We start from the raw sequence: 12,409 nt of genomic DNA on the forward strand, positions 1-12,409 counted from the left end.
TAGCTGCTATGGGAAACGCAAAAATAACAAAATAGTTACTGTGCCCAAGGAGCCTACCTGATTATAGCAGAGGTAAGTTAGGAACGAACATGTTAGTAAATCATCATGGATTTCAGAGGAGGAAGTATGGGGTCGTTGCATAATCCGCCCCTGGTGAATGGCACTCTCAGGTGCTCCTGAACAGATTTGGCCCTCGTTTTCCCTCAGAACCCCACGGCAAGGATATGTCCCCTTGTTCTCTCTGCTTCTGTCTTGAGGATATGGGAAGCCTAGAGAAACGCAAGCAGACTGGATTGGGATAGAAGTATTTGTGTACCTGGATTAATGAACTATGATTTTTTTTTTTTGAGATGGAATCTTGCTCTGTGGCCCAGGCTGGAGTGCAGTGGCACGATCTCAGCTCACTGCAACCTCCACCTCCCAGGTTGAAGCGCTTCTCCTGCCTCAGCCTCCTGAGTAGCTGGGATTACAGGCGCATGCCACCACACCAGGCTAGTTTTCTTGTATTTTTAGTAGAGACGGGGGTTTCACCACGTTAGCCACGCTGGTCTCGAACTCCTGACCTCAGGTAATCCACCTGCCTCAGCCTCCCAAAGTGCTGGGATTACAGGCATGAGCCACTGCGCCTGGCCTATGATTCTTTTTTTTTTTTTTTGAGACAAAGTTTTGCTCTTGTCGCCGAGGCTGGAGTGCAGTGGCGCAATCTTGGCTCACTGCAACCTCCGCCTCCCGGGTTCAAGAGATTCTCCTGCCTCAGCCCCCCAAGTAGCTGGGATTACAGGCACCCACCACCATGCCCGGCTAATTTTTTGCATTTTTAGTAGACATGAGGTTTCATCATGTTGGCCAGGCTGGTCTCAAACTCCTGACCTCAGGTGATCCACCCACCTCAGCCTCCCAAAGTGCAGGGATTACAGGCATGAGCCACCATGCCTGGCCATGATTCTTAAGAGAATTGACTGGGCCTCATGAATAAAAAAATTAGAAAATCTGGTCATTTGCATTTATCACTCAATCACTGTGGAATCCCATTTCCCAACTGCATTTCGTGAAGCAGACGGAACTACTGTATGGAAAAACATTTGGCATGTATTCCAAGTGTCAGATTATTCTGTCTTGGTTTGTATGGGAAAATCTGTGGGTTGTGGAATATTAGGTTCTACTTCACACACGTCCCGCGCATTTGTCCTTCATTTAAAGAGATGTAAAGGGGCCAGGCATGGTGACTCACATCTGTAATCTCAGCATTTTGGGAGGCAAAGGCGGGTGGATCGCCTGAGCCCAGGGATTTGAGACCAGCTGGGTAATGTGGTGAAAACCCGTCTCTACAAAAAATACAAAAATTAGCCATAGGGATGGGGGTGGGAGGATGGCTTGAGCCCAGGAGATCGAGGCTGCAGCAGTGAACTGAGACTGCACCACGGCAATCCAGCCTGGGCAACAGAGTGAGTCCCTGTCTCCAAAAAAAGGTGGATGTAAGAAGAAAAAAATCAAATGAAGATTAAACTTCAAACTCCTGTGCCAACTCGTCTGTCTTCACTACTAGAGTCTAGATTGGACTCAGATACTCCATGGCTATGATGAGAGCAGGTAAACTTGCTGTGCTTTCCTCCACGAGTTTTATTCTACAAGAGTAATCCACATCCCAGGACAGTTCACGTGACCTACGGCTTAGCTGTTCCCTGCAGTGGGTCATGTCTTATTCCCAATTCTCCCTTGTAATAAGCTTTTCATGAATATCTGTGTATATTTTCCACCACCTCACCATATACATATTTTTTTCTCCTGTGTTATTCCCAAAATGGTTCCTGAATGTGAAATATCTGATAATGCTTGCTACGGGTTGCCATACCATCCTTTGCAAAGATTTTAAAAATATTTCATGCCCAAAGCAATGACTGCCATTTAAAATTTTTTTGCTGATTTAATAGGGATGTAATGAGGCCTTACTTTTGTTTTATTTCATTACCTGTTAATGAGGCTGTGAATTTTTCCATGTGAATTTCTGCTCTTTGCTTCATTCTATGGAAATTGTACAGTTCCTTTGAATACTTGCTATTTGGAATCCACATATTGAACTTCGTTTTTTGCTGTACTTCTTCATACATGTTTTAGGCTGGGTGCGGTGGCTCATGCCTGCAATCCCAACACTTTGGGAGCCGGAGGTGGGCAGATCGCTTGTATCCAGGAGTTCGAGACCAGCCTGGGCAACATGGCAAAACCTCGTCTCTACCAAAAAATACAAAAATCAGCCAGGCATGGTGGTGAGCACCTGTAGTCCCAGCTGCTCGGGAAGCTGAGGCAGGAGAATTGCTTGAGCCTTGGAGGCAGAGGCTGCAGTGAGCCGAGATTGTGCCACTGCACTCCAACCTCGGCAGCAGAACAAGACCCTGTCTCAAAAAATAAAAAAATTTAAAAAGGAAAACAAAAACATAAATGTTTTAGATAGTACACATTTGCATCTGTCGGATGAAATTTCTCTGCCTACTGGTTATTTTATGGAGCTCTAAATCCACACCATAAAAGGCATCCTTTTAAAGTGGAAAATTCAGTGTTTCTTAGTATATGCATTGTGTGTATAAATATCACCACTAATTCCAGAACATTTTATCATATGTATTAGCAGTCACTCCCCATTCTCCCCCATTCCCCAGAGCACGTAAACCACTAAGCTACTTTCTGTCTCTATGGATTTGCCTATTCTGGACATACGATGTTAAGTGGAATCATACAATATGTGAGTTTTTTGACTGACTTCTTTTGCTTAGTATGTTTTCATGGTCCATCCACATTGTAGCATGTGTCAGTACTTTATCCTTTTTTATCACCGAATAATCCATTATATGATTACATATATATATCACTTCTTGTTCATCCACTCATCACTTAGAGGACATTGGGTTGTTTCCACTTTTAGGCTAGTGTGAACACGTTATTATGTGAACACAAATTTCCATTTCTCGAGTTTATACCTTGAAATTGAACTTCTTGTTCACATGGTAACTATGTTAAGAAACTGCTGGCCAGGTGCGGTGCTCACGCCTGTAATCCCAGCACTTTGGGAGGCCGAGGCAGGCAGACCACAAGGTCAGGAGATTGAGACCATCCTGGCTAACATGGTGAAACCCCGTTTCTACTAAGAATACAAAAAAATTAGCCGGGCATGGTGGCGGATGCCTGTAGTCCCAGCTACTCAGGAGGCTGAGGCAGGATAATGGCGTGAACCCGGGAAGCAGAGCTTGCAGTGAGCCGAGATCGCGCCACGGCACTCCAGCCTGGGCGACAGAGCGAGACTCCGTCTCAAAAAAAAAAAGAAACTTCCAAACTGTTTTCCAAAGTAGCTGGACCGTTTTAGATCCTTTCCAAAGTAGCTGGACCACCAGCAATATAGGAGGGTTTCATTTTCTCCACATCCTCACCAATAACATTTTTATGGTATTTTTTATTATAGTAATTCTAGTGTGTGTGAAGTGGTATCTCATTATGGTTTTGATTTGCATTCAAGATCTTTTAAATAGGAAATTCTTTCTTCACTTAGTTTTACTCCTAGATGATCAGATACTAAATTAACTCACCTTTCAAATAGTTGTTTTTTTCAACTACAAAAGGAACACTCGTTATTTGAAAATGTATGGATTTATAAAACATAAAAAGTGACAAATCCCCTCTAATCCTACTCGTTAGAGATAACCAATATTAGCTCTCTTTTTTTCCCCCCTGGCCAACATTTCTGGAAAGCAACTGTTGACTCTTGTTATTGTATATTCCTCCAGTTAAAAACAAAAACAAAAAAAAAAAAACCTAGGCTGGAGGCCGTGGCTCACGCCTGTAATCCCAACACTTTGGGAGGGTGAGGCGGGCAGATCACGAGATCAGGAGATCGAGACCATCCTGGCCAACATGGTGAAACCCCGTCTCTACTAAAAATACAAAATTAGCTGGGTGTAGTGGCGGACGCCTGTAGTCCCAGCTACTCAGGAGGCTGAGGCAGAAGAATTGCTTGAACTTGGGAGATGGAGGTTGCAGTGAACAGAGATCACGCCACTGCACTCCAGCCTGGGCAACAGAGCAAGACTCCATCTCAAAAAAAAAAGCCTAATATTTTATTTTTAAAATGACTTATTATACATACTGCTTTATAACTTGCCTTTTCACTTAAATTATCTTTTTTTAATGGTTCCGTTGGCTTCCACTGTATAAACATATCATGATTTAACCTTTTTTTTTTTTTTTTTTTTGGAGAGGGAGTCTCCTTCTGTCACCCAAGCTGGAGTGCAGTGGCACAATCTTGGCTCACTGCAACCTCCAACTCCCTGGTTCAAGCGATTCTCCTACCTCAGCCTATCAAGTAGCTGGGATTACAGGCGTGTACCTCTACACTCAGCTAATTTTTGTATTTTTAGTGGAAACGGGGTTTCACCATGTTGGCCAGGATAGTCTTGATCTTCTGACCTCATGATCCACCCGTCTTGGCCTCCCAAAGTGCTGGGATTACAGGCATGAGTTTTTCTTTAAAATAAGTTGAGAATTGACCATTACAAAGTTTATGAACAGTTTATTTCTTAAAATAGGAAGTGCCATATTGCCCTCTTAAATAGTTGTATTAATTTCCTTTCAGAATACTGAATATTATTTTTGTAATTATTATTTTAAATTTCATTTAATTGTATGTGACAATAGCCATCTTTTTATGTTAAAAGGCATTTATAGAGATATATATTGTGTTTACACCCTTAATTTATGGTATCATTTCAAATCCATTTATGTCATTTTACGGATTAGATTCTAAAAACAAGATTCCATCAAATGGTTTTAAAAAATCTTTTTCTTTCTTTTTTTTCCATCAAATTGTTTTAAAAAATCTTTATCATTCTTTTTTTTCATCAAATTGTTTTAAAAAATCTTTATCGTTCTTTTTTTTTTCCACCCCCACAAGATGGAGTCTTGCTCTGTCACCCAAGCTGGAGTGCAGTGGCACGATCTCAGCTCACTGCAACCTCCGCCTCCCAGGTTCAAACGATTCTCCTGTCTCAGCCTCCTGAGTAGCTGGGATTATAGGCCTGCACCACCACGCCCGGCTAATTTTGTATTTTTTAGTAGAGACGGGGTTTCACTATGTTAGGCTGGTGTCGAACTCCTGACCTCAGATGATCTGCCCACCTCGACCTCCAAAAGTGCTGGGATGAGCCACCATGCCTGGCCTATTGTTCTATTTTTTTTTTAAGGTTTTACTATTTTTAGTTACCAAATTGACATGTGCTCATTAAATGAAGTGACACAATAAAATAAAAAAAGTGTAATCTCCCCCTTTTCTCCATTTCCATTCCCTGCCTATGAGTAACCATTTTATTTTTATTTTATTTATTTATTTTGAGACAGAGTCTTACTACTCTGTCACCCAGGCTGGTGCGCCTGTCGCTCAGGCTGGAGTGCAGTGGTGCGATCTTGGCTCACTGTAACCTCCACCTCCTGGGTTCAAGCAATTCTTGTGCTTCAGTCTCCTCCCAAGTAGATGAGATTACAGGCACCTGCCACCACGCCCGGCTAATTTTTGTATTTTTAGTAGAGATGGGGTTTCCCTATGTTGGCCAGGCCATCTTGAACTCCTAACCTCCAGTGATCAGCCCACCTCTGGCCTCCCAAAGTGCTGGGATTACAGGCATGAGCCACTGAGCCTGGCCATCCCATGAGTAACCATTTTAATAGTCTAATGTGTATCCCTCAACACAAACATACACAAGGTGTTTTGTTTGTTCCAAAAATATAATTATGCATAATATATGTAGCTCTGAAACTTTTTCATGTAATATTTTACGGCCATCCCCCCAGGTGTACATATAGTTCCAATCCATTCTTTTTCATAGCTGGGTAATTTCCAGAGTATGAATGCACCAATTTACTCATTTCCTTACGTATGAACATGCATGTCATTTCTAGTTTTTGTCACTACAAAGAATTCTATAAGAAATTTGTAGACATGAGATTCACAGATGAGATTGTGAAGGTCAAAGGGTACATATGTGTACTTTTAATTTTACGAGATGACTTCACACACCACACTACCAGCGAAAGGAGTGCCTATTTCTCCACCTTCATTGTTTGATAGGTGAAAAATGTTGTTCCCTTTAAAATTGACAATCTTGACTAGTAGTGTGGTTAGGCATATTTTTAAATGTTAATGACCAATTAGTTTTCCTCCTCTCGGGAAGAGCTCCTCATTGCCTTTGCTTTTTGTCAGTTGGCAGGGGTTCATTTCGTCTTGGGAATGTATAATCCTTTGTGTAGCTAATCTTTACAACTATCTTCCAGTCTATTTCTTGTTTGTTAACAGAGTCAAGAAAAAGTTCTTAAAAAATACAATCACACAGGTTTATATTTTACTTCAAGACATCTCAGTTATCTGTTTTGCCTCATGGTTCAAACCATAATGCTTTGATTAACGGAGGCTTTTTAGTAAATTTTGATCTGAAAAGGCAGATATTCCTTATTTTTCTAGAATGTCTGGTGCCACACAGTTTTCATACTCGTTTCTTTGTAACATATTTTAAGCCATCGTCAGCCATTAGGTATAATTAAGAAGAAGCATTCATTTGTATTTTTACTTTTGTCAACTTTCCGGAGGCTGGTGTTACATCGAGAAATAAGGCCATCCCTGCCCACAAGTTGTCCCAACCCTGATCAATGCCTCACTGGGGAACGAACCGAGTATGGATACAACGCACAAAGAAAAAACTCTGTTCGGCCTCCGTAGGAAGCTGAAATTGAGAAAGGAAACCGAGACAGTACGAGAAGGATACTTGTTTCGTTAAAAACAAGACAGCCGGTACGGACAGCAGTGTAGAAGTCAGCAAATTGGTGCGGGCAATGTAGGTGCCCCAGCTCTAACCTATGGGCGTCACCAGAGCGGGGGCGGAGTCCCATGGCGGCCACACCCTGTCCGCCTCCGCAGTCCTTTTACTGGAAAACCGCAGTAAAAGGCGGAAACCGCGGAGGCGTCTTTATCTTCCGGTCCGAGAGATAGCTCGCTTCCTTCAAGCCTCGGGGTGGGGAGGGTGTGGGGATGGGAGAGTGGGGGTCGTGGGGGGTGGGGGCCTGCCCCGCCCCAATCGCCGCGCCTGACGGTCGTCCATTGGTTGTGTGCATTCGAACTACATTTCCCAGCACGCCCTGAGGTTAGACTGGCCGTAGCTGGAGAGGTGCCAGCCCGTCATGGATGACTAGAGCCAGACTCCTGCCTTCCGTCTTCCAGGCAGAGCCACAGAGAGACAGGCTATAGCCGTCCTGGCCTCCCTCCGGCCCTGAGAGCTCCTCTGGCCTGTCTCAAGCCTTAACTCTCAAGCGCAGACTGCCGGCTCCGAACGGGGAGACCAGGCTTCTGCACAGGAAACAAGGCACCGGTTGTGACGTCACAGCCGCAGAGCGCCCGACCTCCCAGAAGGCACCGCGTCCCTGCCGTTCTCCTCAACTGGCGGCGGCGGGAACGAATAGTCGCCGGCGACCTGTGAGGGCACTCGGAAGGGCGAGGGGAGGGCTCGGCCGCTCACGCCTAGTTTTTCTATCTCTCCCGGAGCCTGAGTCTCTGAGCCGTCCCCAGCAAACGCTCAGGGGCTGCAGAGGCCCCGAGAGGTGAGGGGCTCCGTGAGGGCGGGAACCAGGCTGAGGCCGCCTCTGGGGAGCGGAGCGTGTCCGTTGCTGAGGGAGCAAGGCCGGGTAGGGAGCCTGGTGAGCGCCTCAGGCAGGAGCGCACGCTGAGCTTTACGGTAAAGGTGTTCCTTGACCAGCGGAAGAGACCCCAGAGTGAGCCTGGCCCGGCGGGCCTTAGTGGGATGTCGCCTGCCGCTCTCAGCAGAGCTTTGACGGCGGAGAGGAGTCGGCAGGCGGTGTGTGGACACCACCTCGGCCTTGCGTCTGCTCCCCGGGAGAGTCACCAACCGCCTCCCCGCCCAAAGGGCACCGGAGGGAGCTTCGGTTCGAGGGGTACAGTATGGCCAGATTCAGTGACCAACCTGCTTCTAGGCAGATGTCCTCGGTATTGACCCCAGATTTCCTGTCTTCTAGCCCATTGCTCTTTCTCCAAGCCTGATTTAACTTCTTCCTGGTGGGTTTTACACACCGTCTTTCTTTCTTTCTTTTTTTCTCCTTTTATTTTTTTCTCTTCCCTGATTCCCTTCCTCCTTCTTTCCTTTCTCTTTTCCTTTCTTTTTTTAGAGTCAGGGTGTTGCTTTGTCCCTCAGAATGCAGTGCAGTGGCGCGATCACAGTTCACTGCAGCCTCGACCTCCTGGGCACAAGCAATCCTCCCACCTCCCCAGTAGCTGGGACCACAGGCTTGTGTCGCCACGCCCAGCTGATTTTTTTTTTTTTTTAATGGAGTCAGGGTCTTGCTATGTTGCCCAGGCTGGTCTTGAACTCCTGGACTCAAGTGATCCACCCGCCAGGGCCTTCCAAAGTGCTAGGATTACATGTGTGAGCCCCCGGTGCCTGGCCACACTTTGTATTTCTCAGGAGGCTGGACCTTGGCCTTCTCCGCGCCACCCTTACTCCCTTCCCTTTGGACTTGAGGTTTGCACAGTCTCTGTTTTTCATTGTCAGGATCTTCCTTTCACATCTTCCTAAGCATATCCTGTTCAAATACTGCGTTTCAGTTATGATTTCCCTACCCCAGCTGTCGTTTTCTTTAGATCTCAATGTAGCCTCACTACCCATGCCACATATTGGAGTGCAGTAATGCCCTGCCTGGTCTTTTGGGTAATCCCTGGTTTCTCTGTCTACAGCTTGGCTCTCTGGCAGATTTCCTCTAGTAAGAGGTGGCTCTGGAGGCCCCGCGAAACCAGTGTGGTGTGTGATTGCAAGGCATGATGGCTGCAAAAGTGGTTCATATGCCCCCAAAGCCAAAGCAGTCCTTTATACTGAGAGTTCCGCCAGACTCCAAGCTGGGCCAAGACCTACTTCGAGATGCCACTAATGGGCCCAAGACCATCCACCAGCTAGTGCTGGAGCACTTCCTCACCTTCTTGCCCAAGCCAAGCCTGGTCCAGCCCACTCAGAAAGTCAAGGAGACCTTGGTTATTATGAAAGATGTGAGCTCAAGCCTTCAGAACAGAGGTGAGAAGCACATGCTTGTTTGACTAGAAGAGGAGGAGGAGGTACTGGAGTCTAAGATAGGCTTCTGTGTTAGTTATAAATTCAAGTTAGGATAGTGTAGATTGGAAATGGTCAATTCTAGTGTTGGAAAGAGGAAGTTCTTCTCAAGTGCTGGGTGTGAGTAAAGCCACAGAATAAACAGTGTGCAGCTTTCTGTAGTGTGGGTTTCACCCAAACATTCCGAGGGAAATCTCTTTTTAGGATAAATCAGATGAATTATTGAGTTAGGTTGATGTGGAATTTTAGAAATTTTGTGCTTTTTCTGGACATCTTCACACTTTACGTTGCCCTAAGCTCTCCTTTAGTAATACTCTATGGGAAATTCTGAAAGGTGCTTAGAGAAGTCATTCTTTTCATAACAGGGAGATGCCATAGGGTCAAGACACTAGAGTTTATGACTTGAACTCTACAAGGGCTCACAGGAGCAGAAAAGGCCATGAGTTACCTATCAAAGGAATAAGGACAGCCTCGCCTCACGGTATGGGGAGTCTCTGTGTTAGAGTCACTGAGTTTTTCACTAACTACACCTTCCTCTTTCCCCAGTGCATCCTCGTCCCTTGGTGAAGCTTCTGCCCAAAGGAGTCCAAAGGGAACAAGACACAGTGTCTCTGTATTTGAAAGCTAACCCTGAGGTGGGTTTGTTTGGTTTTCCCATTTACTGCCTGAATCCATCACCTTCCGTGCTTGGCCAACCTGTGTGTAAAAACATATTCTTAGGAGTTGGCTTTCTTGGGTGTTTTTCTTCTGCTTTTTCCTTGAGCGCTTCTCAGCCTGGCTGTCCTGTCTTTGCTGCACCTCTGTGGGATTTGTAGGTCCCTCTTGCCATCCCTTCCCTTGATCTTTGTGTGTCAGCTTTTCTTACCAGTAGGGCTGTCAGTGAACCTCAGTTACTAAGATGAAAGGGGCCTCTTGCTCTTTCAGGAGTTGGTGGTCTTTGAGGATTTGAATGTATTTCACTGCCAGGAAGAATGTGTGAGCTTGGATCCTACTCAACAACTCACCTCAGAGAAGGAAGATGACAGCAGTGTCGGGGAGATGATGTTACTGGGTAGGAAATCACAGCCTTTGTGTGTTCAGGTTGTTTGCTTTGGGAAAAGCACGTCCTTCATCTGTTTAGCTTTGGGGGACAATTCACACCTAATAAGCCTATGTGCACACACACATTTTATTTTACTTTTGTTTTATTCAATGTGGCAGAGCCTTGCCACAGAGCTCCAGCTGTGGGTGGGTGGCCATTTTTCCCTGTATTTTGGGGGCAGTGAGGGGAGAGGTAGGGAAAACCGGCAGACATAGAAACTGTGGACGTAGAAAGTGTTCTGAACCCATTTTCTGAACTCTGTTCTCAACAGGTATATTTGAATGTTTTCATTGAACACATGACTAACTCTTCTAATCCCCCTCCTCTTTTTGATGTTCAATAGATGTGAAGATTACTAGCCTAAGTGAAAATATATTCCACTATTGGTGAAAGTAATGTTTAACGCTTAATGAGCACTTATATACTATTACATGCTAGGCACTAGTCCAAATGCTTTTCATGTGTTTATAGTCTCATGTACTTCTGAAGGTAATACTGAGTGGTATACAAATGACTGCCACCTTACAGGTGACAGAACTGAGGCAGAGAGGGGTTACAAAATTTGCTGAAGTTCACACAGTTGTAAGCAGTGGAACAGGGATTCGGACTCAGGGAATCTGACATCAGAATTTGCAGTAATGGCCCAGGGCTGTACTGCCTCCTGGATGCATTTCTCATAATTTTGTCAGTGAATTCCATGTATGGTTCATGAATGGGGCATTCTTTATTTGCCCTCATTTCCCAGTAATAGTTGACAAGTGTCCCCCAGTGCTGTGTATGAACTGATCAGGCAGCAGCCTCTCTATAATTTGCTTAGAGATGCTTTACCTTTTCTCCAGAAATGTTGCAACCCTAGAGGCAGAGGCCCGCACAAATGTGTTTACTGAGTGCCGGACACTTTTTACTTTGCCTTCAGGGCTTTTTGCTTCTGAGGGTGAAGTTGTACAGAGAATAGGTTTTAGGAGTTGCCTGGGGTGACAAAAATCCATTATGACTATCAAACTCTTAGCTGTAATTATACCACATGGTCAGAAGTATTGGTATGTAATGAGTGTAGTTAATTTCCGACAGGTTGCTCTATGTGATATCTTCTTTATTTTAGAGAAAAGCATAAAAAGATCAGATTTATTAACACTGAGTTTTTCCTGAGTCTTGGGCAGAGCTGGCATTTATTTTGGGTGACCGGTTAGTGGATATATTGCCTCCAAGATCACTTCGACTATGCACTTTGGGGCCCCTAAGACCCAATCCTCACCCTCTATTCCCTGCTTCCTCTACCTGTACCCTGAAGCTGATGGCTTAAGCTTAGTCATTTTCCAGCATTTCATAAATGTACTTGTTTTTTCCTCAGGCAGGATTGGGTTCTGGAATTGTATTCATTAGGTTATGAAGATGCTGTATTCCTGCCTTTTGTAACCTTCCAATTTGGTTTATAAGACAAGTCATTCATCAAACGATAAGCAGTGTGAAATTTTTATAGGTATAATGAGCTATCGCAAGACTGAGGCAAGATTTGGACCCAGGGGCAGAGTAGGGAAGAAGGTGGAATTGATTTTGGATGAGATTGAATCCATGATAGGAAATAAAATGAGATTATCCTCCAGAGATTTGGAAATTGGGGATTGGAGTTCAGATGTGAGGATATAGGGATTGGGGAGCCATCAGTTTATAGGTGATGATAATTGAAACAGTAACATTTAACCAGTTTTTGCAAAGGAAAAACTATAACGGATTGAACATTGTGATGGCAGGAATCAAAGGAGAGTCTTTGATAACCTAGGGGAACAGAGAATGTGTGTGTTGGCCAAGTGAACCACATAAAAATAAGGAAAAACGTAGAACACTTAAACAGATTCTCAGTAAGATAATTCTTATTGTAGCTACTGTGTGCTGTGATAGGAGAATACACCTTTTCGAGATTGAAGAAAATTGACTAAATACTAGGCAACAAAGAAAGACCCAGATTCCAAGGAGTAGAAATAAAGTAGGATCTGTCACAATGCAGTACAACTAGAAATTAATAATAAAGATCAGTAAACTAAAGTTCCTTCCACATGGAAAATTTAAAACTCTTAAGCAACTGTCTTAGTCCATTTTGTGCTGCTATAAAAGAATACCTGAGACTGGGTAATTTGTAAAGAAAGGAGGTTTATTTGGCTCACAGTTTTCTGTAGGCTGTACAAGAAGC

General features: G+C 44.5%; 1 protein-coding gene across 4 annotated transcripts in view; it reads left to right on the forward strand.

Annotated features, from left to right (window-relative positions):
• The first annotated feature begins 7,424 nt into the window (after positions 1-7,424).
• The window catches only part of ZNF200 (zinc finger protein 200), a 32,540-nt gene continuing 27,555 nt past the window's right edge, over positions 7,425-12,409 (forward strand). For 2 of the 4 annotated variants that reach the window (XM_030798540.1, XM_003269204.2), the window contains exons 1-4: positions 7,425-7,626; positions 8,774-9,104; positions 9,687-9,775; positions 10,065-10,191. In XM_030798540.1, coding sequence (XP_030654400.1) covers positions 8,855-9,104; positions 9,687-9,775; positions 10,065-10,191 — 466 coding nt within the window. In that variant the 5' untranslated portion in view covers positions 7,425-7,626; positions 8,774-8,854. Of the gene's footprint in view, positions 8,099-8,773; positions 9,105-9,686; positions 9,776-10,064; positions 10,192-12,409 lie in introns of all 4 variants that reach the window. The other 2 variants (XM_030798538.1, XM_030798539.1) reach the window with 2 other exon arrangements.

The sequence above is a fragment of the Nomascus leucogenys genome, chromosome 18, assembly GCF_006542625.1.
Source record: "Nomascus leucogenys isolate Asia chromosome 18, Asia_NLE_v1, whole genome shotgun sequence".
Lineage (NCBI taxonomy): Eukaryota > Metazoa > Chordata > Mammalia > Primates > Hylobatidae > Nomascus > Nomascus leucogenys.